At 53.6% G+C, this 17572-nt stretch overlaps 2 protein-coding genes and 1 long non-coding RNA gene across 12 annotated transcripts in view; 1 reads left to right on the forward strand and 2 right to left on the reverse strand.

The window, feature by feature from the left end:
• FAM160B2 (family with sequence similarity 160 member B2) overlaps positions 1–72 on the reverse strand; it is a 14685-nt gene extending 14613 nt beyond the window's left edge. The window contains exon 1 of the mRNA XM_011366674.2: positions 54–72. The gene's annotated coding sequence lies outside the window, so the exon portion shown is untranslated. The remainder of the gene's footprint in view (positions 1–53) is intronic.
• Positions 1–9661, forward strand: LOC105296546. Of its 2 annotated transcripts, none has more exons than XR_896270.2 (3): positions 1–72; positions 8284–8379; positions 9585–9661. It is a non-coding gene; the product is annotated as an uncharacterized LOC105296546 (long non-coding RNA). The 2 variants fall into 2 exon arrangements; XR_002781974.1 differs by having other exon boundaries at positions 7–571.
• Positions 2460–17572, reverse strand: part of DMTN (dematin actin binding protein) — a 22312-nt gene continuing 7199 nt past the window's right edge. For 3 of the 9 annotated variants that reach the window (XM_011366676.2, XM_023534470.1, XM_023534472.1), the window contains 15 exons: positions 12969–13174; positions 12626–12700; positions 12086–12241; positions 11168–11212; positions 10695–10794; positions 10240–10296; positions 9858–10010; positions 9094–9218; positions 8378–8483; positions 4789–4853; positions 4572–4620; positions 4401–4408; positions 4158–4223; positions 3799–3879; positions 2460–3647 (listed from right to left, as the gene is read on the reverse strand). In XM_011366676.2, the coding sequence (XP_011364978.1) occupies positions 3534–3647; positions 3799–3879; positions 4158–4223; positions 4401–4408; positions 4572–4620; positions 4789–4853; positions 8378–8483; positions 9094–9218; positions 9858–10010; positions 10240–10296; positions 10695–10794; positions 11168–11212; positions 12086–12241; positions 12626–12700; positions 12969–12986 (1218 nt within the window). In that variant the 5' untranslated portion in view covers positions 12987–13174 and the 3' untranslated portion in view covers positions 2460–3533. Of the gene's footprint in view, positions 3648–3798; positions 3880–4157; positions 4224–4400; positions 4409–4571; positions 4621–4788; positions 4854–8377; positions 8484–9093; positions 9219–9857; positions 10011–10239; positions 10297–10694; positions 10795–11167; positions 11213–12085; positions 12242–12625; positions 12701–12968; positions 13175–13555; positions 13646–14363; positions 14389–17572 lie in introns of those variants that run through there. The other 6 variants (XM_011366684.2, XM_023534473.1, XM_023534471.1 and 3 more) reach the window with 5 other exon arrangements.

Genomic DNA, 17572 nt, shown 5'->3' on the forward strand with positions numbered 1-17572 from the left:
ACCCCCTGTCCCGCACCGTAGCTACAGGCCACGTGTGGCTGTGGAGCACGGACCTCTGCGAGTCCTAACGAGGTGAGCTGAATGTAAGGTGCATACACCCCGGGTTCTGACCACTTAGTACAAGAAAGAATGTAAAATAGCTCGCTAATGAGGTTTTATGTGGATTACATGTCGAAGTGGTAATATATTAGGTATATTGGGTTAAACAGCATATTACTAAAATTAATTTCATTTGTTGCTTGCTACTTTAAGTAGGTACAGCGCTAGTCCACAGGTTCTGCAGGAAGTAAGTGGCTTCTTTTGCTCTTCTAGTCTCACCAAGGGAAGAAACAGAAGGTGGGTTTCCTGTGGGGACGTCACACCTGGGAAAATTACACCTAAGAATTACACAGCAAGAGCAGGGTTTCTTGGACTGTCCAAAGCCAGGACCTTAGAGACCTGCCTTCTAACAGCCCACTTTACCCTTCTGCCACCTCCACCCCCTCAGTAATGGACAGAGGTTCTTCCTGAAGATGGGGCTGATGCTTGTTCAGTGCATTTCTGCCGACCTCTGACATCTTGTGATGAGAGGGTAAGGCGTTCACTGTCCCATTAGGTACAGGGGTAGCCCCTGTCACAGAACTGTAGGACCGAGAGTTGTGGGGTCTTGGGGCTCCACTGCATGAACCCTGCCTTTGGGTCCCATTCCCCAGAGGGCCTGAGGCCCAGGAGACAATGACCTGCCCAAAGCTGGCTGTGTGCAGTGGAGTACAGCCTGCCATCCAGATTGAGGCATGGGGGGCGGGGGTCAGGGTCAGGGTCAGGGTCAGGGTCAGGGTTAGGGTTCCCTGAGCCAGGCTGAGCTAGCATTTGGAGCTCAGTTTTATGGCTGCTTAGGGAAAAAAATGATAGGGTCCCTGGTGAGGAGTCCTATGAGAAATGAGAGGAGTCTTTTAGGCCAAAATGTGTACGAACAAAGGGAAGAAACCAGTCTGTTTTGTTTGCCAAGGAGGAACCTGGGGGGTTTGCTTGTGTGTGTGTGTATTTTGTGGAGGAGGTGCTGAGACACTCTCCCCAAGTTTTTGTTTTAGGGACAGAGCTCCACTTTTGAGTTGCTCTGAATGTCAGGAACTTAAAATTCTTTAGGACATAATGTCCAGTCGGCCCCACCATAAGCATTTCCCAGTGCACTGTGATCAAATACCGCCTCAGCGTACACAGGGGTGCTGGCTTTGTCACCACTATTTACCTCGTCGGAACAAGTAAGCCCTGCACACATTCACCGACGCCTCACACTGAGCGCGTGTGTGGAGACCGTTCCTTTCTCTTAGCCTCCCAGTCTGCCCTCCCCGAGGCCCCTTGAGAGGCAACTTTATTTTGAGACAGACCTAGGTTAGCAGTCAAGGAACTCAATTGTTTGTCTCCACTCTCCACTCATTAGTTGTAAGTCGCTTCAGGCTTCAGATGCAATGTCTCTATTCCACAATTTTCTCCTTCACTAAAAGGATTGAAATGATTTGTGCTGTTGCCCTCACAGGTTTGTTGAAGGGATAAAACAATATTGTGGATATACAGAACCCCGACCATTTAAAGTCATCGTTCGCATTTGAGCGGTTCTCATCTGTTTGCTTTTGTTTTAGCCCAAGGGGCTAGAAACTTGTCCTGGGGTGGGAGGCTGGATTCGGTCCCAGCTCCAGTCTTAGGTTCGCACTGGACCTAAGTCTCCTCCAACTTACTGGTCCTTGACCTTACTTAGCCACCTGACCATACCCCTCTTCGGGCACTCCACACCCGGGCTCTGTTCCAGGCCCTTGAGGCCAGTCCCTCTGCCCACGAGCACCCACACCAAAGTCCTCCCTCTGATCTTCCAGTCAAATCTTCCCCTCTCCACCTCTTCAACACCCAGGTCCATGTGCCTTTCCCCTGGAAGTCCTTGCCAAATCAACCAAGACCACATTACTCCTCCCTCGGCCTCCACTTGACCCTGGCTCCTGCTAGATAGAGTTCATCATTTCTCCATTCCTTACTTTTCTCTGCCTGATCCTCGACAGTCAGCTCACTGCCTATGCATACCCTGTTGACCTCTTCTGTGTTTGGCTTCCCCAGTGAACTGTGAGCATCTTGGTGCTGGAGGGGGCAGTCATGTCAGCTGTTGAGCTTGCCTGCCAAGGGGAACATTTAGGGCCTTGACCGAGGACAGAGCAGCCTTCCCTCCTTACTGGCTCACATGTCAGGCTCCACGGCGTGTTTCTATCCCTCCGCTGTCCACCATCACACAGCCCCTGAAGGAGAGGCGGCAAACAGGACTCTGCTGGACCAACGCTTTTATGGCCCAGTTAGAGAAGGGCGGTGTTTGTGCCGTCTCTCTGCCTCCAACCCCATGTGCCCCCCCATTTGAACCCTCACTCCCATGACTTCCCTCAGCCTGACATCATCTGTCCCTCTCACCCGGGCCTGGTGGCTCATAAATAACAAATCGATTTGGGGACCCAATGCAACCTTTTAATTCCAAGCAGAGTTCCCCTCCCCCAGCATCACACACACAGTGGAAAGGGAAGCCAAGGTCTGGGCAGGAAGAAAACCCAGACCTGGGCAAAAATATATATATAATTATATACACATATGTATTTGTAGAGAAGAAAAGCTGGGTGTGTGATTAAGGTAGGGCAGAGAATTAGGTGAGGAAAGCAGCTGGGGGTGCCCCAATAAATTACATTCTTTAGAGAGCATGGTGGGGGATGCATGGGTGTGGGTGAGATCTGGTAGCCAGGACACTCAGCCTGGCCTCTCGATCCCATCCGAGGGAGCCCCAAGGCCTGGTTCTGCCTAGGACCTGGGTGCCAGAAGGTAGGATTCTAGCTGGCTTTGCCCAGAGGTTGATGGGGGGCTGGGGTTCTACATAGGCAACATCTCCACTCTAAGCCAAGGCTTCTGGGGAAGCCACAGGGCTGAGCATGAGGCTTCGAAGCGTAGGATTTGCGAGGAGAGAACTGGGTGAGCTGGAGGGCAGGGCGCCTCCCCCTGGAGTCAGAGGCAGGAGGCCCAGGTGCGGGGGAAGCTCTGGTGAGGGGAGGAGTGCTGGGCAAACACAGGGGCCTGGAGCTCTCCCAGCCTGCCTGCTGCTTCCCGCCCTTACCTCCTCCTGCCAGGCCCGAGGGTTCCACCACCCACTGGTCAAGACACGGAGGCGTGACCTCCTAGTGCCATGTGCATATCACCTCACTCTCACTCTTCTGGGGACCTCTTTTCATAGGGGGAGAGGGGTAGGGATTGGGCGCAGACACTAACTCTGTGTGTGCTGGAGTCCAGCCTGGATTTGCCCTGTGCAGTGAGGACCAGGGATGAGGGGAGGCCCCCGGCTCATTATGGGAGAAACGTCCATGTCCCACAACCCAGCACTGAGAGGCCTGTGCTCCCCTGGACTAGGAATGGAGCCAACACCACCTGTGCCCATCTCCCTGCTTCCCCAAGAGATGATGCTTTGGGGTCTAGTGACCCAGCTCCAGGGCCCTGAAGCAGCAGGGATGAGGGGCAGTCACAGAGCGTGGGGACGGTCAGAAGAGAGAGGCCTTCTTCTTGAGTTCGTTCCGCTTCCACAGAGCCAGCTTGCTAAACTCTTCGGGAGACATGGCGAATACCCTGGAGAAGTCCTCTGCAGACAGGTGCCTCTGTAGGGTGACACATGGATAGGATAGGAGGGTGGGGCTGGGCAGAGTGACGAGTGCCACTAAGACCTCAGGTCTCCCCCACCAGGCGGTGGCGGGGGGGGCTGCCCACCAGGACCCCCTTCACCCACCAGCGCATTTTCCCAGCACATACCTCTAGTCGCATGCGATCCACACCCGGAGGCAACTTGGTTCGCCCCTTATTGGTTACCACCAGCATTTCGTAGGGATATATCTGAGGGGCAGGGGAGAGGACCAGTCTTATGCTCATAGCCTTTTCTGTCAGCGTAACCCCTTCAACTCCCCAGGCCCCTTTTCAGCCTGCAGGGACCACTGGGTTCATGCCATTTTGCCATTCATCTCCCCCAGCTTCTCCTGCTGCACCCCCATCAGCAAATCCAGGAAGACCCCTTAGCGCATTCACTTCCCTGGCTTCTCCCGGAGCTGGCCCACCCCACTGTAGACGCTTCTATCCCCTGCCCACCGCCCCCCGGCTCTGCCCCTGCCCCTCACCTTCTGCTCCAGCACACAGGGCAGGGAGTTCCCCCGGTCCATCCTCCCCCTCTGGCCCTCTCCGTTCTGAGGAGACCAAAGCTGCAGTGAGCCGGAGCGGGGCAGGGAGGCCTCCCAGCCTTACTCTGGGCTTCTCATGTCCTCACCAGGCAACCCTGTGGCCCCACATCCCCCTCCCCAACACTGCAGTCACCCGTCCACGGCTGCTGGTGCTCCACATGCTCCCCTCCAGAAGGCACTCACCTGCAGGCCTGTGGGAGAGAAGACTCGTTCAGGCAGGCCTCCAAACCTGCGGGCTCAGCCTCCCCACCTCCAGCCACACAGCTCCGCCCACATCACAGATGGGGCTGCCCTGGGGGCCTGCTTAAGCCCCTTTCCCGGCTCCCCTGGCACCAGGTCGGCCCTGCCTCTCACCTGGGCTCCCGGTCTCACTCCCAGAAGGGCTGAAGTCTGTAGACTGTAGCTAAAAAGGACACAAAGGGATTAGAAGGAAGCTGGCATGTTCCTCATTGGTCCCCTTCACTTTAGGGGTCTCGCTGCTCCCCCAGGATGTCAAGTAGCTCGGTCCCTCAGAGGACCCCACATGCACACGCTTCCCGTGTAGTCTGCAACCTCTGGTCTGGGACCTTACCCGGCTCAGGGTGGTCCTGCCGTAGGCGGGGAGAGAAGACGACTTAGATGTTCCTGTGTGCAAAGCTGGAAGAGAGCAAGAGACCCGTTCAGTCCTCTGGGCTGACAGTCATTCCTGAGAGGGCTCCGCCACCAGGAGCAGAGCAGTGAAGGGTGGACTAGGGGGAACCCGGTGGGCCTCTGTTGGCTACTGGCTCCTGCCCATCACCTTCGGCAAGTGACATCATGCTGGCAGCTCTGAACCACCTCTAATGCCTGCCCTCTCTCTAACATCAAGTGCACCAAGTTTACATTTGGGCCAAGTGCCCGAGTGTCAATGTCCACGGTCAGCCAGTGATAGATGATGAAGCTCACCCTCATAAAATGAACCTCTGGGATACAAAATACACCTATCGTTTCATCAAAATAATCGAATTACTACAATTTTATTATTAGCAATGTTAGTAATCAAGTTTCAAACATTCGATGGTATAATACAGAAACAATCATTTTCTCAGCACCGTCAGCTGCTAGATTGCACCAGCATGACCAGATGTCACTTTCAACTTGCATATTTCATAATATCGCACATTATAATTCAAGAAAATTGGTTTTCAGCAATAGGTTTGCCTAGAAAAACTTTGTACTTTAGCTTCATAGTCTGGGCAGATCTCAGCTCCTTCATCTCCAATTACTAATAAGTGTTGGCATTCTGTAGCAATCATTTTGACCAGCATTCTCATTTAAAGGTTTAGCCTTGACAGATGCAAAACTATAAGGAACTGTCTCATTAAAACATAAAATTTGTTATTCAGAAGTTTGGTGAGAACAAAATGTGTTTTCAGACCTTGTTTCCACCCCCCTTACTACTTCTTAATTTTTAAGATACTTAATATTTATTTTTGTGTTGAAAATTATCTGCTTTCACAATCGTCATTCATTATCGAAGCATTTTACTTTTGCGGTAGGCATACATTTCTACTTCGACTGGAAGAATTTCAACCTACGAGACATACGAAATGGTTTTCATTCCAAATTACTTGTAGAATGTTTATTTATGTTTGAAAGTGACCATTCGATGTTACCATTAAGTCAGCACGACATGCCTATTCATAATTCTGAAGTCGTTAAGGTCGATTAGCCATGAGAGTAACGCAGGCAATCCTACGATCACATATACATTCTGGGGCGCCAAAATGGAAGCTAAAGAGCTAATTTTGACTGAGTAGCAAATTCCAGTGGAACACAGACTGAATTCAACCTTTGGGGCATCTCTCTATCTGCCTCATTCTTTAGGCCTTAACTATTTATTCCACATTGTCTAAAAAGGCCTCTTATAACTCCGCTCATCCTGAAATCCCCTCCCCAGTGACTCTGTGGCTGTCCTAGCCGCATGCACGCCTTACGGTTCCTTGAATCCCCCGCCCCAGGGGCCTTCAGCTCCACTCCACAGCAGGCAACCCCTTCAATGGCCTTGGCATCCACAACTGCTTCACCCTGACATCTGAAGCCCATGTGTCCCACCTGGTGGCCACAGCACCCTTCTTTGTTTGCAGTTTCCCCTCAGCCTTGTTCCCAGTACCTCTGCTCGTCAATCTCCCGGGGACGTCCAGCGTCCCGATCCCAAATTCCCCTTGTCCCTCAGCCTGTGTTTGGGTACACAACTGCTTTCACCAGCACTCAGCAGCTCACTTGGCCCCTCATCCCACGGCACGTGCCTCACAAACTCTGCCTGGATCAGCCTACAGTTGCCCTCTCGCCTGCAAGCTATGGAGGTGAAACCTGTAGACTATCCAGATGGAAGGCCTTGTAGCAGCTCCCATTCCATGCAGTAGCTATTCTAAACCAGGGGTCCCCAATCCCCAAGCCAGGAATGGTACCGGTTCTCAGCCTATTAGGAACCGGGCCGCACAGCAGGAGGTGAGTGGTGGGTGAGCGCGTGAAGCTTCATCTGTATTTGCAGCCGCTCCCCAGCGCTAGCATCACTGCCTCAGCTCCACCTCAGATCATCAGGCATTAGATGCTCATAGGAGCACAGGTCCCTAGTGCCAAAAACATTGGGGACCGCTGTTCTAAAGCTTCCCGAATCTCAGCAAGCTTTGCCCACCTTTGGCTCAGCAGACATCCTCCACTTCCACCATGGCCTGCTCCCAGATCAAGTCCCCAGCCCTCAGACAGAGAGTGAGGCCTTTTGAGGCTACCCACATCCTCAGGCTGGGTTCCTTCCCGACCTCCTCCTAACAACCTTCATCCGGATCTGAACGTGCGTGCTCTCCAGGGTACAGTGTGGGCACCCGTCCTGCCCCTCTCTCCTCTCTCTGCACAATCACATTATTCTCACGGTCTTATTACTACCTATAACCCGAAAACTCTGCCTGAGGCCTGAGTCACCCCTCAAGCTTGCGACTTGGTCAGACTCGGCTCCCACCTACATGCACTTCAAATCCAACACATCCCCAAACCAGTCTCTTCATCTCCCTCCACCGCCCCCGCCCCAAACCTACCTCTTTCAAGATCTCAGTTCCAGGTTTGTCATCACCCGGCACCCAAGACAAAACCCAGCCTGGTCTCCCCTTCACCTCCCACCTCTAATCAGCCATTGAGTCTAGTTGATTCAATCTCCTATACATTTCTCAAACCCATTCCTTCTTCTCTGGACCTGTGTATATTTTAGCCTTTACCTAGACTACTGGAAAGCGTGGCAGATTGTCTCCTAAGATGGCCTCGATCACTATCCCCCAGCCCGCGTGCCTTCCTGCAGTTCCTGTCATCAGGAAGTGACTGTCTCCCCTGCCCGAGTCTGTGCTGTCGGGGAGCTGCTCTGACCAGTGCAACACAGTGGAAGCGGGCTGTGTAGCTTCTGAGGCTGGGCTTTTACAGGCCTGATAGCTTCCAGTTTGGGGTTCTCAGATCTCCCCGCTCCTCTCCACCCGCCATGCTCTAAGGACATCCGGGCTCGAGTCAGTGGTTTGAGGCATGGTGTCCAAAGCACTGGCCACCCCACCTCTTTGCCTTCATTCCTGCCACCACATGGCGTGCTTGGGATGATTCCAGGCTCCTGGAGGCCCTCTATGCTGGCCAGGATGTTTCCTGTCCCTCGCCTTTGTTTCCACCGTCCCTAGTGTCGCCATGTCTTCTCCTCCACTGGCTCGGTTTAGCAACCTCCCAACCCTCCGAACCCAGGCCCTGTCACCAGACTCTCAAAGCACTCACTACGCACCTCTCATCTCGCCAGAATACCTGCAGGACCAAATCCCCAGTTTCCGAGTCAGTTTTCCCAATGATTGGAAGCTACTGAAGGAGAGGACTATATTTTTTCACTCTTTATAATCCCCAGTGCCTAGCACATGGTAGACACTCAATAAATTTTTATTAAATTAAACAAAATTAGCTAATTCTGCTTTGGCCGACACTGTCCTTTATCATCTAGTCTTGCTCCAGGACTGGTATTCTTGCCCTAAGGACAGCATGAGCGCCTTGAGCCAGCAACCCAATTTTCTGTCCCTTGTACCCACAGTAGCACAGTGCCGGGCATACGACAGACACCTGACTATTCGATTCCGGCCTCAGGGTCTGGCCAGGCAGACCCCAGCTCCTTGCGTGGCACTCACAGGTATGGAAGGGCGTCCGGTCGGGCAGGGAACGGGCTTTCCTCCGGGTAGGCAATGACTTCTCCATCTCCTCTTTTAAGATCATCTTTCCCAAGTTGGAAGTAACCTGGGAAAGGAGAAAGAGAGATGGGTCCAAGACAGAGATGCTCATTTCTCATCTCCAAAATGTTCGGAGCTGGGCATACTGCAGGCAGGAGTGGGGACAGACTTCCTGGGTGGCTGGGCCGTGCCCGGGAGCCTGTGGAGTCTGTCATTCTGGTCTGATGTGCTGCCACGTTGGGTTTGGCCACTCTTGAGAGCAAGGAGTCAGAGCCACTCAGTGTAACTCTACTCCCATGGCCTCCTCATCCCAGGTCACGATGCCCAGAGAACAAGCCCATGTAGCCGTCAGTGGCCTTTGCATGAGTCCCAACACCCTCTCTCCTCCCTGGAGACCAGCAGGCTGCTCTCTCCCGTCCCCTCTTCCCATGAATTGCTCAGCCTGCTGAAGCCTGGCACCGGGGAGACCACCATTTCTGTGCTTTTTACCCTAATATTCACTAGTGTTCCCCCTAAAGCAGCCACTGAAATCCTAGGAAAGAAGGGGAATTCCTTACATGCTCTGACCAGGATGCTCTTCAGACATGGACCCATTTAGAACAGAACAGCTATGGAACCAGAACCTTTTTCCCCAGGAAGACACAGGGAGGCCGGGTTAGGGAGTAGCGAGATGCTACCTTACTGAGTTCCTCTCTTTGACGCTCCCTGAGAGCCTTCATCTCCTCCCCAGAGTCATCATCTTCCTCTTCCTCCTCCTCCTCTGCCCCTCTCCGCGATGCCTTCCGCTTCCTCCATTCTGTCTCTGAGAAACATGGGCAAAAGCCGGCGTGTCAACCAACCGTTTGCTCAATAAGTATTTATCAGATGCTGGCTGTGTGTGCGGCACTAGGCTGTGCCTTAAAGCAAACACTACAGATTATCTTTAAATGATAAAATAAAATAAAATATAAAATAAAATAAAATAAATAAAATAAAATATAAAATAAAATAAAATAAATAAAATAAAAAATAAAAAAATAATAATAAATAAATTAATTAAATTAAATATAAAATAAAATAAAATAACCTTTTCTAGTGTTGCAGTGAGGCTGGGTAGGCAACACACATTCACACAACTTAAATTCACTGGGGACTAAGACCTTGTCTCATTTCTCTTTCTCTTTTCCAGACCTATCACAGAACCTGGGACACAGTAGAAGTGTGACAAATGTCTGTCGAGTGGTCAAATAAATGAATGAAAAGAGACGAATGACTAACAAATAGGGCTGCTGACACCAGAGCTATGGGAATGCAAGAGGAGTGAGCAAGGAGCTTGCAGTGTTCCCTTTGGGCCACAGGGTGGAAGTGGGGGTCGGGGTGAGGGTGGGCTCATGGGGCATCAACCAGGGCTATGAGGCGGTGTCCTAGCCTCCCTTATCCCCTCTCCCGCGGTTTCGCCTACCCACAACGGCCAGCGATGGCGGGCATGGCCAGTAGTCGGTTTCGATCTTGGCTGGCTGGTTGGGGTCAGGTGGCTGGGCCGCAGGGAACTTGGATGACTCGATGATGAGGTCCTCGATGAGGTGCTTGCTCTGAGGGCTGCCTCCCATGGACTCTGCAGGCAGAGGTCACGGTCAGCCCACGCATGCCCCCAGCTCCCAACTCCCTCACTTCTCCCGTTTCTCGCCTGCGAGATCGTGGATGCGAAAACAATGCACGAGGAAGAGCACAGGGCACGGTTCTGTGCTGTTACGGACAGTTATTCTCCTGTCCCCTCCCAGCCCTTGGCGTGGCCTCCCAGCACGTAGCAGGAAGGGGACTCGGGTCAGTTAGGAGAACTTCACCTCTCTGCTTGTAGATGGGTGGCTTCTTGTAGATGTTGGAATCTGGGCGGGTGGTCTCTGTGGGGAGGGAGCAAGAGCGGGTGAGAAGGAGGGTGTGTCGATGGTGGGGGGGGGCCAGGTCAGTGAGGAGAATGGAGACCAGTGGAACGGGAGAAGGTAGGACATTCATGGGCTCCGGTCGAAAGCCAAGACAGAACCGAGAGTTCTTAGAACTGTCCCTTAGGGGGTTGGGACTTTTTGCACTTTTCTGGTTGGGTGGGAAAGAAGACGTGACAGGATCCACCATCTTTGGGAGCTGTGCCCAGGATCATGTTATCTGGGGGTCTGGCTAGTTCTGTGGGGAGTATATACCCCAGACAGTGGGGCACTGAGAGCAAGGGGCTTGGTTTCCTGAAGGAAAAAATAAAAGTCTTAGGGAAAGGACATCCCGCAGCCGGGATGTCACTAAGACCTACCAGGATGGTGGAAATGGGGCAGGCTGGTCCGGGGGGTCCCAGTGGTTCTTGGAGCTGACGCCTGAGAGATGGTTCCAGGGGACCGGCTGTCCGCCCACACCTGCAGAGCAGAAGTGAGGTTCACTGCAGCTCCCAGGTCCCCCACCCTACCCCTCCAACCCATGTAGACACGGCTTCGCCTCACTCCACATCTCTGTCCTCCCACTCTAGCAGCCACGAGCCCCCTACCCCGGGGCAGAGGCAGGGCATCCAAGAACTTGACCTGCTGATGGAGCCTGACCCAGGAGAAAGAATTACATGACGTCCTGGGTCAGACAGACAGATGGACAGAGCTGGACAGTGACAGGTCGAGGTCCACTGATTCCATCACCCCCTGGGCTCTGCAGAGCCCTGTCTGGCTGGATGCATGTGGGGGATGGGGGTTGGGCCTGTCAGAGCAGGGCTGGGCGGTGTCAGGTATAGGGCAGACTCACCTCTGGGGATGGTGGGGGGGATGTGGATTTGGGTGACAGCGAGCGCTGCAAAGGAGAGGAGCTGGTCAGAGCCACAGGGTATAATTAAACCTTTATCCCTAGACCCCTAGAGGGGCCACTGCATCCCCCACCCAATTCTGTATCTTGCCTGCCCAATGTCTGGGCCACTTCTTCTCTATCAGTCCTTGCCACTATCCAGCACTAGCCCTCTGTCCTTCTCCCTTCTAGTACTTTCCTGGGCAGAGTCCGAAGTCTTTCCTAGAACGTACCAAGAAGCCACAGATCCTGGAGTAGTGTGCTTGTGCTCTGAGGGCCAACAGAAGACGCCTGTGGCCCCGTCCTCAGAGCCTAGCAATGAATGGCAGAGAACGACCCACAAGCATCCGGGATGGGGTCCAGGCTCCTAGTCAGGTATTTAAGTCTCCCCCAGGCTGGCCCCCTCTTACTGCTCAGCCATGACAGTACTCCTTTCTTGAATACCATTTATAACATACCTGGCGTGTGTGTATGATCTCGTGTACTAACTACCTGGTGAGGTAGATGGGCAGAGGTATCACCTCTATTTTACAGGCGAGGAAACTGAGACCACACCATCACGCTGGTCACTCAGCTAGGACTTCTGGCCTCCGAGTTCAGTGCTCCTGGCATTTTCCACAAATCTGCTGTCTTTCTGCCCACTCCCACTCTCCTTCTATGTGACCCCTCTGCTGCCGCCATTCAAACATGGCTTCCCTGCTCACTACATGAAGCTCCCCTGCAGCCCATCTGCCGGCTCTCCATGAACACTCGGTCCTCACTGGTTGATTCCTGCACACAGTTCCCTTTCTTGTTTTGGCCTCCAGAAAAGAAAGCACCTCCCATGTGGCCAGGGGAGCCCTTCCCCCAAGTCTTGTCCAAGAGGAACCCCCTACCCCTCACCTCCCGGCTTCTGGGCAGCTCCACGTGTTCCAGGAGAGAGTAGGTAAAGTGGGGCTCGTAGATCATGAGGTCAGGCCGCTCGATGTCCAGGATGGCCTTGTCCTTGGGGATGGCGGCCAAGTCCTTATAGCCCAGCACCTGATTGTCCATCTTGGCCTGTAGGAAAATGGTGCCAATGGAACAGACGAGCCGAAAGGCTCACCTGGGATCCTGGCCTTGCAAGCCAGATTTGCAATTTATTAGGAAGAAAATGGGCAGCCTTTTTAGATGGCAGCTCCTATAAGTTAATAATTTCACTATTTCATTTTAAGGGTTTAGAAAGTCGCCGTAAAAAACCTAGCACTCTGGGTACAACGAGACAGGTGAAACCAGGAAAATGGGAGTGAGGAAACCTCTGGATTTGGGGGTTCGTTCCGCCCACCAGCTGTAGTAGGACCACGCGGAGGTGGGGCGGGGGCAAGAGAAGCCGCCTAGGAGCCAGCGTGTCCCACCCCTCCCTCCTCCCAGCCTGAGGGTGCCAGCGGCGGGAGGAATACTTACCACGATGCTGGAGGGAGAGCCGGGAACACTGGAGCCTCGGGAGGAGCTGACGCTCCCGGGGGAGGTAAGTGGTTGCTGGGGAGAGTGAGAAGGCGGCCGTGGGAATGTGCGTGCGGGCGAGGGCCGCGGGCAGGCCGCTCCAAAGGCGCAGGATTGGCCAGAGGAGGGTGGACCAGGGCAGAGAAGACTCCCTAGGCCTCTGGGGCCCCGGGGTGGGGCGCTGCGGGCAACCACCAGGTGGCACCATCGACCTCGACCTGACCCTCGGCGGGAAGCCTGGCCCCACCCACCGCGAGACCCAGGCCCTCACTGCCCAGACCTGGGTGTATAAAGCCCCGCGCACCTTCTGCAGCCGTTCCATGCAGCAGGGAGATGACTGGTCGGGTCACTCGTGGGTCCCTGTGCGCAAGGGGAGACGACAGGGCGTCAGGCTCGGCCTGGCTTCTGGGCGCTGCGCGCTCGGGGCCGCGAGTGCAGAAAGGGCGTCCCACTGGGCTGTAGCGTCCTCATCCCTCGGCGACTCTCCAGGCTGCGGGCCGAGTGCAGGGCCTGGAATGCGAGGGAGAACGTGCCGGCTAGGCCGTCGGGCCGGGATCTCAGCGGGCGCGGGCTGGGGCTGGGGCGCCCTGCGCGCTGGGCGGGCGGAAGGGTGCCGGGCCGTGCTGGGCTCAGGCTTTCCATTCGCTCAGCTGGGGAAGCGAGCGTGCCCGTGGACCAGGAGGCGGGAAAGTGGACGGCCGCACTTGTTTTTGAGCCATTGTTCTCTGGCTGGAAAGGAAATGACGGCAGGGGTCAGTCATCCGGGTGCTCTCACACCTGCCCTGCGGTGGGGCTGCTTGCAGGCCCAGGTTCCCTCACTGCCCCCTGCCTCTGCCATGCCTCTCGCCTCGGCTCAGTGCTGGTCCCTCGTCCCACTCCCCCTCCACCTACTGTCCACTGTGCCCCCTCTCTCTTATCTTCCGGGAAGGCTGAACATAGAGGGACTTAGTAATGCCTATGTAGTGGACAAACTGGGAGGAAAGGACAGGGAATGTAGCGGGCTTGCGGGGGAGTGGTCAGGCCATGGGCTGACGCCGCCACTCTGCCCCTGGTTCCGCCCCGGGTTCCGCCCCGGGTTCCACCCTCCCATCCTCTGGTGAAGAAGGGAGAAGAGGGTGGAGGGAGCTCAAACCTCCATGTGCCTGTCCCTATACAGCAGTGGTCTCACTTGCAAACATTCAGTAAAACACCCTTTGGGGCCAAGGCCCCATCCCAGCCGCCCATAGCCTTCTCGGTGCTGAGGCTGCCCTCCGAAGTGTGACTGTGCTGCAGGCCGGGGCCCCCGGTTCGGCAGGAAGGCAACCTGGCAGGCACTGCTCTCCCTTTGTTTCTAGCGAATTAGGTCCTGTCTGCTGCAGTAGATTATGAGTTCCCTGGGCCACCGTCCATGTCCTCTCCTCCTTCAGTGACTCTCTTAGCGATGCTCCCATCCCCCCCCCCCGCCCCCACACCCAGTAGTGAACACATAATAACCATTCAATGAATGCCTGGCTGAGTTTCCACTGTGATGGTAGCAGCGAGACTGTCTTTCTGTCTATTGGCAATATGCCACAGAGTGAAGAGAGATAAAGGCTACAGAGATCTAGGGAAGAGGCAGCATAATATAGTGGTTAAGAGCATAGATTCTGAAATAGAGAGCCTGGGGGTGAGTATAAGACTCGCTACTCAGAAGCTGTGTGACCTTGGGCAAGTTACTTACCCTCTCTGTGTCTCATGTTTCTCATCTGTAAAATGGAAGATAGTGTCATAGGGTTGCTCTGAGTATCACACAAATTATAACAGGTGCAATGCTCAAAACGTTATAAATTCTATGTAGAGTGTTAGCTATTATTTCTATCTCTACCAGAACTAATGAACTTAGGTGGTTTTTCTGTAGTCATTCTTTGTGACAGAGGGTCGTGAGAGGCTGAAGTCATTGATGCTCCCAATCTTATCACCCATTACTTTGTATCAGGCCATTCTTCTGCTCCCTCACTGTCTCTCCACCACCAAAACCACCTGCTCGCTGCACAAGCAGCCCCTCCCTGCTATTGCACATGCCCTCCCACTAATCCCTGTCTACCTCCTTCTCTCCCAGATCCCATCCATCCTTCAAGGTCTGTCCTAAACCCCCCTCCTCTGGGAGGCCTCCCCTACTATTCTAGTCCTCAACCTTCTCTGAATTCCAGTGGGACTTAAAAAGAGAACCATGTAACCTAGTCCTTGATTATATGTCGCCTGACATGGGAGCATGATTTTTTTTGCTTACTAGAATGACTGCTAATTTCTGGAGGGCAAAACCAGCAATAATAGCCACTGTGTTTTGTATGCTCATGCTAGGTACTTTGATAAGCACTTCGCAAGGATTATTTTGTTTCATCTCTCCAACAACCCTATAAGGTAGACCCATTTTTCAGATGAGGAAACTGAGGCTCAGAGAGGTTGAAAACTTGTCCAGAGTCACGGAGCTGAAAGTGACCGTGTCTTCAGCGTTGGCATGATTCAGAGTGCCTACGTAGACCTGTGTCAGCTGCGGAGTAGAATCTGCCACATTTCTCGAGTCTTTTGGAATTCTAGAGCCAAAGATCCCTCAAGGATGAAAGACTCCATTCCAGAGCTTTATCCTTCCCCTGCCTTCTCAGCGCTCACTTCGTAATGTTTTTAAGTAGGTGTCTGAGGACCCGAGAGCTGTTAGCTCTTCTCACTCCTCTCTAATATTTATTAACAGCCATTGTCAGACTAGCTATACACTTGGCTTAGCCCTAGCGGCAAATGCTTATTCATCCATTCACCCATCTATTCATCTGCCCGTCCACCCACCCACCCTATCACGCATTGTTTTATCCATCCATTCACCAAATACTTTCTGAGCACTTATCCCGCAGTGACCACAGAGCAGCACTCTGTGATATAAGTCTTCTGGAGAACACAAAGATGAGTCAAAGGAGCACGCTGCCCTTCCAGAAATGAGGCATGGATGTAGATAACTCCCATGCAAAGCAGAAAACTACATGTGCCAGATAAGATAGTATATGGGGCCGTGCGAGGTCACAGGACAGAAGATCACTCCCGCTGGGGTGTCAAGACGAGAAAATAAAAAAAGGAGTTTCTTAGAGGTGGCAGTATGTGAGGTAGGCCTTCAAAGATGCCCAGTTTGAGATCATGCAAAAACCGAAAGGAAAAAAAAAGGATTTTTTTGAAAGAGAAAGCAGCGTGAGCGAAAGCGAGGGCACAGGGAAGTACTGGGCCCGTCTGCAGAACACCATGTGTGGCTGATTGTAGAGCTCACGCGGCTGAGAGATGTTTGGGGCAGGGGGCTGGGGCCAGATTGCAGAGACCTTGAACCCAGACTAGGGAATTTAGATCTCATTCTGTGGGCAACAGGGGCCACGGAATGCTTAGAAATTTCTTTTGAACAATGAAGCGACAGATCCAAGCGGCGCTTTGGAAAAATGAATCTGGCTGCAGCCTGGGAGATGGAATGGACAGAAAGAGGCTGTCCAGAGACAAACTAGCCAGGAAGCGATGGCAACAGTTCAGGTGGAGGAGTGTGAGGGTCTAGACGTGGGCAGGGGCCAAAGATGGAAAGGGGCGAGTGGGGGAAAAGCTAGAGGCACAATGTGCAAAACAGGACTTGATCAAGAGAGCCCCAGGACAGGGGCAGTTTGCAAGCCCGAGAGACAGGAGACGGAGAAGCAATGAGTCCACTTTTGCCAGGTCGAGGTTGAGGTGGGTGCAGTAGGTGAACAGGTGGGAATGTCCCGGGGAACTGGAGGTTGGGGGAGGGGCAGGTCGGAAATAGAAATTTGGGAGCTATTTGAGTTAGAGGTGGTGGTCTGCACATGTGGTTGCCAAGAGGGAAAGAAGGTCAAAAACAGATCCCGGGGAAATGTCCAGGGGAAACATCCAGGGGACTAGAAGGAAGAAATAGCCAGAGAGGGCACGAAAGGGAGGGGGGAACTAGGTGGCCAGCTCCTTGGGGGCAGGGAGTCTTTATGTTTTCAGCAAAGGGCCTGATACATAGTTAGTGTGCAATAAATATTGGGAGGAAGAATGGGGGTGGGGAAGGTAAGGAGGGACTGAGAAAGAATGTCATGAGGCTGAGAGCCCACCGCCCAGCAAAGGCCGGAAGTGCCAAAAGGACTGATAGCTTGCCAGTGAGGATGTCAAGGCCTGGTGGCCTCTGAGAGCATCTTCAGAGGAACGGTGAGGCCTGCTTGTTAGGGATGACAGAGACGGCAGGCCTCGCTAGGACACACAGGTGAGGGGGGTGCTTCCACGAGGTACGTCAGACGGGCAGGACCAGGCTAGAAAGAGTAACTTTGGAGGAGGCGAGATTGGCTGAAGGTTTTTAAGCAAAGGGGAGACTTGACCATGTTTGCAGGCAGAAGGAAGAGGAGAGGAAGAGATGGTGGCTGCCGGAGATGGGGGTTACCTGGCAGGGGGCCAGTTCAGCAGGGCAGAGGGGTCCGGTCCATGTCCAGGTAGAGCCCAGCTTTGGAAAGGAAACCACATTTCTCCAAAAGGAGGACAGGTAAGAAGCTGGCTCACCACATACAGGGGCCTTTAGAGGGGCTAGTCCCAATTGGGAGGCTCTTATTAAAAGTGAGAGATAAAGTCCTATGCAGAGGCGGGTTAGGCAGAGGTTGAACAAAGCAGAGAGGGTTTGGAAGGTTCATTGTGGGAAGTGTGCGTGGCTGAGACTGTTGGGGAGAACAAAGCTGCCATGTGTCCTGGAGGCTGTGTCTGCACCTGGTGGCCCTGGTACCTTCCCCTTGAATACCTGCTGGGGGGAACGGGACACCGAGAGGAGCAATGACTGTCTATCAGTGGTAAGGAGGAAGGAGAGGGGTCCGAGATGAGGCATTTCACAGGTGTACACGGTTATGCACTGGGACCCACACTCTCACGTGCACATGCACTGACCCA

Source organism: Pteropus vampyrus, unplaced genomic scaffold, assembly GCF_000151845.1.
Source record: "Pteropus vampyrus isolate Shadow unplaced genomic scaffold, Pvam_2.0 Scaffold126, whole genome shotgun sequence".
NCBI lineage: Eukaryota > Metazoa > Chordata > Mammalia > Chiroptera > Pteropodidae > Pteropus > Pteropus vampyrus.